We start from the raw sequence: 15,253 nt of genomic DNA, 5'->3' as shown, positions 1-15,253 counted from the left end.
GACCCATCATAAATTCCCTTTTTGATTTAAAACATTAACAAAAGACAAAACCACTTCTGATGTTGATCAGAACACCATGAAAGTCAAAAACACTGTATGGGTTACAAATGTTCATTATGTCAGAGTGTGACTCATGGATGAGCTCCCTTTTGGTCCAATGCCACCCACAAGGCTTTGTGCCATGCATTCAGACCAACTCACAATCTTAAATCACTGCCAACTGTCAAAAAGCTAACCGTTACACTAATATCAAACAAAATGATTTAAACATATCTGGTTGAATTAACTGTAGATCAGTGGATATAAAAATAGTAAATAACGAATCTAAGCTCTAGATTCAAGGTTTAATGATAACACAGTGATCATGGAAAGTGCATTTGACAGTGTTTCAGTGTTGTCTTCATCTTCCAGTTATTACACCTCAGTTCCTGTATCTCACTCTGCATAAATTGGCAACGGTTGCATGTGTTCCATTTTTCACCGAATAATATGACAGCAATTTGCATACTACCAGTTTTGAAATGAAGATGGCGATGTTAGAGCGTTTGAATAGGCAGTAAGACAGATACTGAGCAAGGTGTATTGTTGTTGTGACATTTCCCAGCATGCTACATGGCTCATCTCCAAAGTTTGAAGGCAGTCTACAATACGTCATGGAGTATTCATGCTATTTTATCAAGCTTAAGTCAGTGACGTACCTTGTAAGTGTTATGTTCCCTCAATATCTTAACTGATTCTGTAATTCAGTTTAAACAGGAATCTGTTCTTCCTGTTATCATTTTGCATTTTTTTCAATGCATTTTAAAGTAAATCTCATTCAAAAATAAGAAGCTAGAACTACAGTATCAAAACCCAGTTTTAGCCTCAGACTCTCATCAAACCTTTAACTCTAAAATATGTAATACGTTTCGTGAGTAATAATCATCCTCTCTTATATATCTACAAAATATATGGCTGAGTGTGAATGCAATGCTCATACTCGTTTAATCCGTAGACGCATCTCTACGCAATGTCACAGGCCTATTCTTCCTCCTCTTCCTCCTCCTCATCATCATCCTCATCGTGACAGTGTGTGATCTCCTGTGGCGTCTGAGGGAAGAGGTGTGGAGGGTTGATCTCGCTTATGGAACGGGTCAGCTGGTGTCTCTTGCACTCGAGGTCTCTGAAGTCGATGGAGTGGCGGTTGCGCGTGGCCATGGGCGACTCAGTGTCGTTAATGTCCACGTGAGCGTGCTCCACGGTCGACTCGTGAGGCATCTGATTGTAAACCACAGACAAAAAAAATGTCTACTAAAGGTTTCTTGACTTTTATGACCAATGTATCAACTGTAGACATTGTGTTTGTTGAGCTTACCAGGACGTGGGCGGCTCTGAACAGGTAGCTGAAGGGGTAGTACAGGAGATTGATGAAGGACGCAGCGTACAGGTCAGCGTAACGCATCACTTGAGACGCGAACAGAGTCTGACGAGAGCCACTGCGGAAAAGACTTCCCATCATCCCATAGCACATGTCCATGTCATGGGTCACTTTCTGAGAAAATCAGAGATACAGAAACAGCACGGTACTGAGTTTGATTTAGGAAATGGTCAGTAAGACTTTTTTTAATTACTTTTATTCAGCAAGGATGCATTAAATTGATCATAATCGACAGTAGAAACACGTATAATGTTATTTCTATTTAAGTAAATGCTGTTCTTTTAAACTATTTACCAAAGAATTCAGAAAAAATTTTTTTTAGCACTGTTTCCACAAAAATATTAAGCAGCACAACTGTTTTTTATTATTATTATTATTATCATCACAACATTGATAATAAAAAAATGTTTCTTGAACAGCAAATCGGAATATTAGAATGATTCCTGAAGGATCATGTGACACTGAAGTTAATGATGCTGAAAATTCTGCCATCACAGGAATAAATCATATTTTAAAATCAGTTATTTTAAATTATAATAATATTTCACGGTATTTTAGATCAAATACATTCAGCCTGGGTGAACATGAGAGATTTCTTTCAAAAACATTCCAAAATCTTACCGAGCTCAAACTTTTAAACAGTAGTGTAATTACTTTGATAATCAATCTAGTGAATATTTCTAAAATGAATAATATATTATTTCAATTTCTGCTCAATATTAAAATATGATTAGTGTCATTAGGACTTCAATAAAACCTAAATCTGGCATCCAAAAAAGAAAATTCCATCAAAATAAAAAATTTTGTCAAAAAGATTATATTCTTTGATGCGCTCCATTTGTTTGCTACACATACCGTTCTATAAACTATTTGTCTCTCAAGCACCTTTTTAAAAATGCATGCTTTGGAACTTTCATGCACTTTTTCCAAATTATAAATGTGGAAAGCCCTGAATATTTTTTCCCCATGAAAGTGGATTTTTCACTCCAGTAACGCGATGTCACTGACAGGATTGTCAGTGAACAGCGTACTGCTTCCGTTTGTATAAAGAAATATACCTTAATCCTCCTCTGAAGAGAGCTGATGTCGGGTCTCTCATTGCTGCTGCTATCCAAATGCCTGTGAACAAAAAAAAGAAAGGATGGAGAAAAATGACAGGGGAAACAGAGAGGTGTAGGGTGAGAGCGGTGTCAAAGGAGTTATATGTAGTTGAAGGCATGAACTGTCAGTCTTTAAATAGAAAAGAATGCGCACCCCTTTATCTGCATGTCAAATGGCTGCAGACAGCAGGGAGGGAGCGTCGTGTCCCATGAATGCCAGCACACACGAGCACTGGATGGTGGCAGTTAATGGATGATACTTACTTGTAGAGCTCTGCCAGGAAAATGTCCAGACTCTGTAGTTCCTCAAACAGTGCTGCAAAACAAAGAGAGAGATCTCAGTGAACTATGTACATCTGCATCCCCACCCCCAATTATTATTTCATTCAAATAATAAAGAAATATCTTACTATCGCAGTAATACACTATTGTAGCCTACTGTTAAAAAAAGTGTTTAATAATAATGTTATATTATAATGCAATATGGTATAACGAAATAGATTTGCTTTGATTTTTTTGTATTATTAACAATAATAATTATAATTCAATTTATGTCATAATAAAAGTATTAACAGATTTATTATTATTATTATTATTATTAATAACAATATTAATCATTATTATAATCATTATTATTTTATTTGACAGAACAGCAGAAAAATGACAATACTATAATTTATGGTTGTCTTAATTTTTTGTTGTTGCTTTCAAACGTTAAACTATTGAACTTTTATTTAGGCGGAAACTGCAGGGAGACCTTAACGCTTCTCTTTATTGACAACAACAGATTTATAAATTATTCTTATTACAAATTTGGGAAGATGGTTGGAGCATGTTGCTTTCCCAAATGCACATTATAAGCAACTCAAACACACAGCACTTGCAGAATAGCATTTACTGAAAATGAACAGAGTGCTGTGCTTTGGCTTTACTCGGAAACATGTAGTGCGTAACCGTCAGACTATATTATATAATTACATCACAACCGTTGCGTTTTGATGATCGCACTAAGCCATATCACATTCTCACAACCATGCATTGTCAAAATTCATTCAAAAGTTACTGGGCAACTGGCGCAACTCGTGCACAAGCTCGTCATCTAACGTTCCCGTCTAACCCTAACTGGAATAAACTGTATACAGAAAGGGAGCAGACAATGTGACCGATCGTGAAGCTGTCCATAACTTGGGTCTAGCCCGAGTTTAAGCACTCTCACAAACACTCCCGTTAAAATCACGGAAGACATGCGACATGAATCTCTTACATCGAATCTGCACTTTGTTGTTTATGATGGGAGAATTTGCGAGTTTCAGTCAGAAAGCACACACGCTAAACAAAACTCTTCATATCAGTGATGACAAATCTGAATCTGAGTTTTTTTTTAAATGTCTGTACAGTTTTTATATATTTTTAATTTCAGTTTTAGTTATTTTAGTACATCAAGTTAAACAAAATGCAAATGTTGCTTTGGCAAATAGCCAAAAAAACAATTAAACTTATTCTGTTTTAGTTAACGTTTATTTGATTTCAAAGGGGTGGTTGATTGCGATTTCAATTTTTTCATTTTAAATAGTGTGTAATGTTGCTGTTGGTGCATGAACAGTATCTGCAAAGTTGCAGCGCTGAAAGTTCAATGTAAGCAGAGATATCGTCTTTTAAAAATCAGGAAGTGTAAATGCCTACAAAAACGACTCGATTGGGACTACAGCTGGGTTTTAGACGTCACTAACCCATACATTTGCATCAACCCTCCCTCCGGAATACGCAAAAAAGGGCATGGCCATATTTGTGCGGCTTTGCCGAAGAGGAAGAGTTACAAGGGAGAGCTAGCCATGCCGTCAAAAGTGTGTTATTTTCATTCAGCTGTTAGGTCTTCTGTGTTCGGGCTTCCTACAGACGCTGTAGTTCGTCAACAATGGCTACAATTTATGTTTGATAATGTTTCTGACGATTACAATCGTAATTTAGCTCTTTGTGCAGCACATTTCACTGAAGACAGCTTCCAGAATCTCCAACAATTCAATGCCGGATTCCACAAGAAACTGTTGCTAAAAACTGTATTACTCATGTAATCATTTGTATTAAATGTTTAATCAAGATAAAAACGTATCTCAAAAAGCTAACAAGCAGCAGTAGCATTTTCAAGTAGCTGCTACCGGTATAACAGGGTATCAAACTTCTTATGTAATAATAGAAGAATAGAATAATAATAATTAAAAAACGTACCATTCAGAAACGTTTTGTAACAGCCGTGTTTGGGGAGGTTCTGTTTGACTCTTCATCGCCGCTTTCTGGGTCTGATTCAGGCTCAAACTGATACGGCAGTATCGACACCATTATTTACATTAACCGGAGCACATGAAACTGAAACCGGGCGTGCCGGTTTCCGGACAACGTGCGCTACGCAGTTTAGCCAATTGCAACACACCGGCCCAAACTAACCAATCTGAGCCCACTGCCTGTTTCTGAGGGAGTGGTTTCATAGAATCAGGAATCAACCGGTCGTTCAAATGACAGAGGAGAAAGAGGCTTACAATAAAGGTGAAATTTATGAAAAATAAGACTTTTTAAAAAAGAAAAACCACGAATACATGTTACATTGCACCCCATAAACACAATCATGCAAAGAAAAAAAGCAGTAAACCACCCCTTCAAGTAGCAACCTTTTTTTTAATGATTTTAGTTTTAGTTAACTATAATATGACTCACAGCTCTTGTCGGTCCACACGTGCAGCTCCTGAGCCAGCTCAGGAATGACCAGGAACGTTCTCCAGCCCTGCCGCTTCTTAGACTTCAGGATGTCTCCGAAAATGTGGTCACCGATGTACAGGATTTCCTTTCCTTTTGCTCCCAATAGATCACAAACTATATCTGAGGAACCTGAGAAGGAACAATAAACTAATTTAATCAGGCAGTTCAGACAAGAACTGTTAAATAAATATGAAAAATGACATAAATGTTTATCTTACCACCAGAATACACTATGCCATGCTGCAAGGGACCAGTGTATGTCCCGATCTTCAATCTCCCAGTGGTCTACAGAACAGAGACATGGCTGAATCAATCACAGGAACAAGTTCATCACAGGAATCTACTCAAGTGAGTCTAGCGGAGCTTACCGTGTCCACCTGTCTGAGCACTGTGCCCTCTCCAAAAAACACTGGCTTCCTGGCATCCACCAGAATAAGGTCAAAGTAGGACTGCCAGGGCTGATGGGGTGTACCTGCCTGTAATAAAGAAATAATACATTCAATCTGTCACTGTCTTTGTGTATGCAATACAAACGCAACACAATGAGTTCTTATATGGCCTATGATACTCCTTGTCTTTATGTTCATATTCCCTTTCCCAATATTTGTTAATAGCACATTTTTTAATGAAAAATCTGATGGTGTTACAGACACATCATAGCCGGCGAATTGACCCTTAGGGGGGGTTTCTACACAATGCAGCTTGCTACACAAATTATATGTGAAATGTGTACTGGTCTTTGTCCCAGGACATTTTCATTGGGGATCTGAGACAAATAAAAACAACAAAGTACCACTGGTATGCTAGTGTACCAATATGATAAATAAAAACAACACTTACTTTTGGACCATGTGGAAAATCAAACAAGTACGTCATGATTTTCTGAAAGAATAAAGGAGAGGAAATTATGATTTCTATTGTAAATCCAACATATTTGGTCACATCTTAAATGATGAATGTCAGATGGTTGATGAACTCACATCTGTGTACTTGTAGTCACTGTTGGTAACAAGGAACACTTTGGAAACTTCATTCATTCGGCTTAAAAGCAATGGCAATTTGGCCTAGATGAAGAAGACAAAAAAGATATGTAAACAAAACATTACGCCAGTAAACTATAAACTATAATTTATTATAAAAAAACCATACAAAGCTACATAAGGTAACAAAAAATGCTGGTCTGCAGGATGACTTACATCCTTTACCACATATTTCTCCAGGTTTTCAACCGTTTTCACCTTTAGTGAGCCCTAAAATATCACACGGAAGTGATTATTCAAAGTATGACATTCATATTGAGTCCAGAAAGGGGTTTCTTTTTTTAAATAAATGAATATTTTGACACCTAAAAATAGCCTTTACCTTGAAATGGACCCAATCCACAGCATCTCTGACATCCTGAAACATGCTCTTGTAGGACATGAAAAGATCTCCATCTTTAAAGCCCATCTCACAACTGAGGAGGCAAAAAGGTATTATATATATAAAATGGCAATTCATCATTCAATTCTCATGCCAGAGTAGCAACAGAAGCATTAAAATGAGGGCACAAAAACAAACCTTGTATATCTGGAGCAACTAGTGAAGAAGTCAACCAGGCAGGCAAAGAGGTATGTCTCTAATAACGCAGAAAAACAAACAATGTTAACTTGACTATACATAGACTATAGATTCTATATATTCTTTTGCTTTTTAATATTAGTTGATACAAGATTTTGACCTGGGAGGTTGAAGAGTGTGTTGAGGATGTAGAATCGCTCTGTATCTCCACGCTGAATGAACTTGTTTGGGTACAGCTCTCTTATCTCTGGACTAAAACAAAAAATACAAATACACAAAACACACATTTGCTGAAGGTGTGACCAAGAAAAGTCTACATGAAATCGCAAGTTACACTATAAATTTCCTTAACACTAGAACGGCCACGGCGGTCATTTTGACGGTTTTGAATTTAATATCTGCAATAACTTTGTTGAAAAAAGTCAAGTCCTGCTGGTACCTGACTTTTCCTAAAAGTGTCTGTATTTTCATTTAAAATGTTTTTAATATAAATTACACATAAGGCAAAAAAACAAATGAACATATTTACCTATTTCGGCCATAGGCGGTCATATTGACCGCACTGAATTTCGCGGTATTCTTTTGTTACATTTCTCGCGGTTGACCTGTCCTTGTCTATTAGGAAACAATCAGAAGATTCAATTGCAAAATGACAGATATGTTTATTGAGAGCTGGTCAGATGCTGGGAGAGTTAAGGTGTGTATATGTCCGGTATGAAGCCCTTGGCAGCACAGGGACGCTGCGTGTAGAACCATGGAGTGCTGAACACGGGATGACACACGGAAAACGGATACAGGCAGGGAACAAACACGCAGGAAAAATCCACAACGATCTGACAAAGACTAGGCGACAACAATAACACTAAAAAGGGTCGAATCGCTGATCAGTTGCAGCTGGCGCGTTGATCAGAGCGGGCGTGCTGATCAGCTGCAATGATCAGCGACCACGCACGCACAGACACACACACTCACACACACAACAAGACGAGAAAGGAGACAGCGAATTCATAAACCGTGACATTGTCTCTCTCACTGTCAAAAGAATATCTAAATAAGATACTTTTAGTTGTTATTATCTTGTTCTGAGTTATGTTGAATGGATATGGAAATAGCGCTATCTGTTGTGAATATGCGATAATTGCGGGCTACTGATATTATTATTTATAAATGTATAATTAAACTTTTTTAAATGTACAGTTTGGTGTTGTTTTGTTTTTAAAAGATATCCTAATACAATAAATGCATTAATCTCTCAATTGGGTATTTATCGTTAAAGATATAGAGATTGCAATCTAACGGTCAAAATGACCGCTTGTGGCAGTTCTAGTAGTTATGGAATTCTGGCACTTCTAGTGTTAATGCACATTTCTTGTCTTATTGGGAATGACGCACCAGTGCATGTTCTTACAAATAAAAAGGGGTTCTAATAAAAAATAAATCCTAAAAATGAAGCTTTTATTATCTGTCGACGAATAAACACACAAACAAAGGAAGCACCACGCTTCACTAACCAGTAGCTCTTGAATTATGAGTGCTGACTCACCCACGCATGAAGTTAAAACCATGAGCGCACACAAGGATGTTTCCATATGCATCTACTTTCAGCAGGTTTCCATACGTTGTATCAAACACCAAGCCTCTGAAAGACGTAGAAAATGTGTGGGAATCAAAACACGCAGTTGAAATACAGAATAGTAGCATGTTGGGAAAAGGAACTTTCAAATCACCTTGTGGGAAATGCAGGGTCATAGACAAAATTTAGCAGCTCTTGTGGGTAACCAATGGAAACCAGTCGCTCCACAGTCAGATCAAAGCCAAGAGATTCATACTCCGGAGACTTATACACTATTAACAGAGGAGAGAACAGAGGCAAGAGGCAATCTGATAAAGTCCAATACAACACATGAACGGGATGAAAGCAGTAAATGACAAATATTATTGTATACACTACTGTTCAAATGTGTGAGATCAGCAAGATATTTCATGTTTTTAAAAAGAAGTCTCTTATGCTCACATAGGCTGCCTGCAATAATTGTTTAAAAATACAGTACTAACGGTCATTTTATATGGTATTAATAATACGGTAATATTATTACAATTTACAATGTCATTTTCCATTACCTGTAATTTTCAGCATCATTACTTCAGTCTTCAGTGTCACATGATCCTTCAGAAATCATTCTAATATGCTGATTTGGTGCTCAAGAAACTTTTCTTCTTATTAGTATCAATGTTGAAAACAGTTTTGTAGCTTAATATTATTGTGGAAACCGTCATTTATTTTTCAGGATTATTTCTGGAATAAAACGCTCAAAAGAACAGCATTTATTTGAAATAAATACTTTTTGTATTATTATAATGTCTTTACTGTCACAAAAGTATTCATTTCTTTCAAAAAATTAAATCTTACTGACCCCAAACATGTAAACGGTAGTGTATATATTAAAGGGATAGTTCGGCCAAAAATGATATTTAACCCATGCATTACTCACCCTCAAGCCGTTCGAGATGCATATGTCAATCTTGTTTCAGACGAACACATTTTCAGTTATTTTAGAAAATGTCTTAGACCAGGGGTCTCAAACTCAACTTAACTGGGGGCCGCTGGAGGTAGAGTCTGGGTCAGGCTGGGCCGCATCAAGTATTCCACAAAAAATAGTATTCAAGTATTCCAAAAAAGGAGCACAACTGATCCAATCTTCTCAATCTTTATTATTAACGTTTCTTCTGAACTGTTCCTCTGAATTTGAACATTCCTTTCTGTACATGATTGGTTCTTCATGAGCTGTCCTTCTGACAGTTGAAGTTCATTTCACAAACTTTCTTTGTCTATAACACATATTTGTGATATTTATATTTGCTTATGTCCTTTTTATTTTATTTATATACCCAATGAAAATATCTGACTTCCGGCAACGATCGACGCGCGTTCACGGGTGATTTGTTTTGCTCTGCTCTCTGGCTGCGCTGGCGCTTTGGTTCTACGTCACGACGGTTCCTACGCTACGTCATACCTCGTACGCCGACTTCCATCACCCGGAAGTCAGATATTTTCATTTCTAAAGTTTTAAATATGTATATTTTTACGACAAAACCGCACGGATTACCCTCAGAAGGCCTTCGTTTATCCCCCTGGAGCCGGATGGATTACTTTTGTGAAGGATGTATGCACATGTTGGGACTAGAAGGAGGTGGACCCCATTGCTTCACATTATATCCACTGAAGGGTCTAAGACATTTTCTAAAATAACTGAAAATGTTTTCGTCTGAAACAAGATTGACATATGCATCTCGAACACTTGAAGGTGAGTAATGCATGGGTTAAATATCATTTTTGGCCGAACTATCCCTTTAAAAATAACTGGAAAATGGTCTGATTGTTGCCAAATTCTCCATTTTCTTCCTTTGCTGGTAAAAGTATAAGACATTTCTAGAACCCATTTATAATTTCCATGTCAAAATGAACTTAAAATATTACAAAAAAGATCATCATCATTAGCATTTCTATCAATCTCATGAAGGACTTTGCCATTTTTTAAATAAACTCTTGGTTGGAAACCCTGTTTTAGCTCATGGTGCCTCTCATTTCCTATTTTAAACCAAGCCCTTTTTCACAGCATACTATTTCCATCTTCAATTAGGATGAATCTATAAATGGATTTGGAATGACTGCTATGTGAATGACTTCAAGTTGACAAATGAACGGCTTAATTTATGTAGAAACAAAAAGGTTTAAGTGAACCCTTTTCAGGACCTGTATAGGCCCCAGACATTAATGTGCCATTTTTCAAGAAACCCAACTTTACCCAGATCAGCTAAATGAACATTTTACCAAAGAAATGACAGACTTCTGATTGAAAGAGAGGAAGTAAATGTCAACATTGATGAAACGCAGTCGACCCTATGGTCAAGCTTCGCAAATATCTCAAATTGTCTGTCCTATCATCACGCTTTCATTGTTCAACTAAGTATCAGAGACTACTTTTAACTAAAGACACTTGGATACTAACCAACATGGAGTCAAAATAGTTGTGCAATAAAACTATTTGGTGGCCCCTTCAAATGGATAAGTGAGATCAAAGTCTGGCTACAAACACTTCTCTTCACTTTTTATCTGCTGAAACATTTGCCACACTAAGCAAATTCACTCCACTGCAATTAGAAGGGAGTTACACAGCAAACACGCATTGATCTTTCAGACTGAGCAGCTCACATTTGGTGTTAATATTAGGCTGTGTGCTGGAAAAGAACTTAAAACATTTTCCTGTGAACATTATCACTTGTTTATCACTACAGACCCATAAACTGGAAGTTGACCAATCAAAAGGACCACATTTCATGTCATGGATGTCAGTGCACCCATCCATCTAACACGTTTATAGCTTTAAGAGGAAGGAATCAAGCACGTGTCCTCAGACATGAGCCAAGTGAAGACAGGGGTGCTATTTGCAGAGCCATGACACCACCAAATACATGAGATCAAGGATTAGCTTACAGTACCAGCCTATGGTACTGCCATTTCGCAATGCTTTTGAACTGAATTCTTTTGAACTGATTTCACAAATGAGACTCAAAAACAAGGCATGATGCAGACCTCATCTGTCACACAGGCAGTTCATAGAAAGACTAGTACTTCTTACCAGCTAGAGTGTAGTCCATATCAAAGCCGAAGCATTTTATCTTCTCCATTGCCAAACTTCTATTGACAAAAACTCTGTGGACGTAAAAATACAATCAATTTAAGAGTAATGCCATGCATATTCAATATTCTCTTAGTTGCAAACCAGTGTTAAATTCAGCAGACTGTATTATTCCATTGGCTTGAGCACAAACTGTGAGCTGTTCAGCTCTCAGGGAGTTTAGGTTAGTGTAGATAATGATTTACACTGACATAGTGTGATCCGTGAAAGCAATAAATCTGAATTTATGCATATGGTTCATTTATATCTATAATTTATATCAGTGACACCACTCATCTGGGTAATAAACTCTACCTTTTAAAAAGTTTGATGACGGTATTATTTTTTTATGCTTTTGAAAGAAGTCTCACATTTCCATTTTCATTTCTTTGATCAAAAATAATGCAAAAACAGTAATAATTTGAAATATTATTACAATTTATAATAACTGTGTTCCATTTTATTATCTAATTTATTTCTGTAATAGCAAAGCTGAATTTTTAGCAGTCATTACTCCAGTCTTAAGTCATATGATCCTTTAAATCAATCTAATATGCTGATTTGGTGCTCAAGAAACATTTCTGATTATTATCAATGTTTTTAAAACAGTTGTGCTGCTTAATATTTTTTGTGGAAACCATAATACATTTTTTGATTCGCAGGAAGTTCAAAATAACACCACTTATTTGAAAATATTTTCATGAATTTCATGCACCCTTGCTGAATTAAAGTATTAATATCTTTCAAAAGAAATGTAATTAGTGTAGCTTTACACTGATATATGAATAATACCAATATATGAAAGGTTATGATTCATCACAATTACTTGAAAAATATGCACTTATATCTGCATTTGAGAAGCTTTTGTACATTTCATTATGTTAAGAGATAATAAAAAAGATTTACACCTTGGTAAATAAGACTGTATTTTAAGTATAAAATATATCTGTTATTGTCTTTCACATTTTAAAACAGTACTATTGTCAGTTGTTTTCTAAATTATGTTAAACGCAGTGCACTACAATTCATTTTATTTTAGTTCCCCTGATGCTACTACATCTATAACCAACTATATCTGAAGTGAAACATTAAAAATAAAACTGCATTTACACTAGGAACAAATGAGCTGTTACGTTACAGTGAAATTATGTGTTAAAAGCATGAAGGAGGGAGATACAGCTAGAGGAAGGGAGAATGAAGGAATGATCTCACAGATTAAAATCCCATCACAGGTCTTCCCATGGACACCTACATACAGTCACAGCACAGTGCAAAAGCATTGATGGTTTTGTTCATCTTATATTTTTAGTGCTGTGGTGTGATGAGTACATTGGTGAAAAAACCATCAATTACAAAAGGGATGATCAATCAGCACTGCAGGTCGACGACAAAACTTTGGCATACCTCATATAGGGATGACAGTGGGCCAGTTCCTGTGGTAAGCTTTGTAATAAAGGAATACATGGACTACATATTATAACAGTAATAAAACCAGCTAATACCACCACATAAAGAACTGTGTCCAGATCGCTAATAATTGACAATTCAGGTCTTCTTACAATTAGATTCATTGTGATTTTTTTATATATTGCACTTTGTGACTGCCATGACGTGTCTTTTTTTCTGCAGAAAACTGCATATTAAGTCTGCATATAAATAAGGATTGCTCTTAAGAAACAACTGTTTGCCCTGACAAACAGTATTTTAGGAACTTTCCGGTATTATGCTGACAGGACAAATTAAACTGCCAAAGGGCATAATTAAATTTAGCCTACTAAAATATGAGATATGAGTATCAGAATGTGCATATACACTATTACAATGGTTGTTTTAAAAGAAATTCTTTTAATACTTCTTTAAATATTCAATAAGTGAGCACAGTCAGAAAACACTTCATTCTTTTAATTCAGAAAAAAAGCTTGCAATATAAAATCCTTTCTTACAACACATGCAAGCTGACATCATTTCAAAAATGAAGTTGACGGAATTTGACAGACAGACATGTCTGCACATGAAGCAGCATGATGGCATGATGGCATATTCTGCTTTTTTTTTAATTAAAACATAATTACAAATCTAAAATTATATTGGATGGACACCAATTTTTCTTCTGTGTACTTAAAATGATTGTGAGCATAAAATATCTCAATGTGAATGTGTCTTCATTATGGACCATAATCTTAACAGGTCTGGAAGGGAGACCAGCAGGTAATTTAAGGTCATTTCACCAACTGCCTAAATTTACTTGTTTTGTCTTGAAACAAGTAAATTTAGGTATGACAATGTATTTGTTTTCAAGCCACCAAAATACTACATAATCTGATTTGACCAATATAATGGTAATGGCCTGCAAAGCTGAAGGCATAAGTGAAATGTATTAATACCTGTGATGCACCTCTCTTCTGTACTTCTTCATGGATAAACCATCCATGTTGGCTGGAAGGTCTGCATAATCCTGGAGCCGATCACTCCAAGAGGTCGTCATCTTTAACCGTTATAAATCTGAGAACGATACCAACACTTTATAAAATGCAAATAATGGTTATAGTTCTTTTAATAAATAATAATAATAATAATAATAAACTATAATGCAACGCAAGCAGACTGGACAATACAATGAATGTGAATATACACATTACTTGTTTAGTATCTCAGAGGTTAAATGTTCGCCACATTCAATTGTTGCACAATAGCTCAGCCTGGCCCTGCAGATAAGATATGATATGAAACATTTTAAACAGAATCTCAAAATGTTAATCGAATCTATTCTAATGCTCCATGAATAATGTCAGTGTAACATAATTTCCTGTCTAAAAGATAAACAGTCATGAACAGGAAGAACCGACACAACCACAGAAAGTAAATTGAAACAATGTTTAAATCCATTGCAAAGTACCAGCTTCATGTTTCTTTAAATACCCCATGAACTGAACTAATCTTTATTTTCTAACTATAACACTGAAGGACAGCTTCGCAGAAACCACACAATATTCTACAATATGTATTTTTTCCTCAAATACCAAAATTAATGTCGTTATCTTTCATTCTCTACATCAATATGTGGCTGTAATATCAAATAGTGAAGACCACCTATGAAAAAATAATAACGCACAAATAATAAAATATGACATACATTAAAAAAAAACATTATGCACATTATTGGCATCTTTGTCTTACATAAGAGACAATGAGCGGGTCTCGTGCATTTATTTAAGCTATTGCCACATTTATTTAAGCTATTTATATAAGCTATTTATTTAAGCTATTGAATAAGCTATAAGCTATTATTCAAAGCTATTGCCGTTTCATTAAAATAAATACCATATTAAATCTTCAGACTATTCAGTAGAGTCAGTGTAAAAATTTACAAAGGATTATTAAGCTATATAGCCTATGTGAGCAGATCTTTCCTCTTGTTCATGGAGTTCCGTGATGGTAAAGTTAGCACACCAGCTAGCTAACTAAAATTTTTTTTTAGTTTTGATCAACCGGATACTACTCTATAAAAGGGAGGTAAATGTTTTACGAATGTGGCTATAACACTTATATACACAGTAGTCCTGCAACGATTAAATGACAGAACTGATTATTGAAACGCGTTATATTTCTGCACAGAGTCAGTACGTTACTTACCTCACCACACCAACAACTGCAGCTCTGCGCTATTTGCAATGCGCATGCGCAGATGATGCATTTAAAAACAATTTTAAAAGCTCATTTAAATGCAATTTATATGAACACTTTAT

General features: G+C 36.0%; 1 protein-coding gene across 2 annotated transcripts; it reads right to left on the bottom strand.

The window, feature by feature from the left end:
* Positions 1 to 812: 812 nt before the first annotated feature.
* On the bottom strand, positions 813 to 14,090 carry nt5c2a (5'-nucleotidase, cytosolic IIa). Of its 2 annotated transcripts, XM_056238020.1 has the most exons (18): positions 13,892 to 14,090; positions 12,912 to 12,950; positions 11,469 to 11,542; positions 8,556 to 8,673; positions 8,372 to 8,467; positions 6,989 to 7,080; positions 6,829 to 6,886; positions 6,631 to 6,724; positions 6,465 to 6,518; positions 6,249 to 6,332; positions 6,109 to 6,150; positions 5,637 to 5,744; positions 5,487 to 5,553; positions 5,227 to 5,397; positions 2,782 to 2,833; positions 2,476 to 2,536; positions 1,355 to 1,531; positions 813 to 1,257 (listed from the first exon to the last, which is right to left on the bottom strand). In XM_056238020.1, exons 1-18 carry the CDS (start codon positions 13,990 to 13,992, stop codon positions 1,021 to 1,023), a joined length of 1,725 nt encoding a protein of 574 aa, XP_056093995.1. In that variant the 5' UTR covers positions 13,993 to 14,090; the 3' UTR covers positions 813 to 1,020. The 2 variants fall into 2 exon arrangements, with proteins under 2 accessions (XP_056093995.1, XP_056093996.1); XM_056238021.1 differs by lacking the exon at positions 12,912 to 12,950 and having other exon boundaries at positions 13,892 to 14,088.
* Positions 14,091 to 15,253: the final 1,163 nt, after the last annotated feature.

The sequence above is a fragment of the Rhinichthys klamathensis genome, unplaced genomic scaffold, assembly GCF_029890125.1.
Source record: "Rhinichthys klamathensis goyatoka isolate OS25496 unplaced genomic scaffold, OSU_Roscu_1.1 h1tg000505l_1, whole genome shotgun sequence".
Classification (NCBI taxonomy): Eukaryota; Metazoa; Chordata; class Actinopteri; order Cypriniformes; family Leuciscidae; genus Rhinichthys; species Rhinichthys klamathensis.
Note: the sequence above shows the minus strand (reverse complement) of the source record. Positions and strands in the feature narration are given on the sequence as shown.

Excerpts from the sequence above, each read along its gene's own strand:
- nt5c2a (XM_056238020.1), bottom strand. The coding sequence starts at position 13,992 with ATGACGACCTCTTGGAGTGATCGGCTCCAGGATTATGCAGACCTTCCA. Across the intron at positions 8,468-8,555 it reads GACCCTGCATTTCCCACAAG|AGGCTTGGTGTTTGATACAA; the intron begins GTGATTTGAAAG and ends TACGTCTTTCAG. Across the intron at positions 2,537-2,781 it reads TTCCTGGCAGAGCTCTACAA|GCATTTGGATAGCAGCAGCA; the intron begins GTAAGTATCATC and ends TTTTGTTCACAG.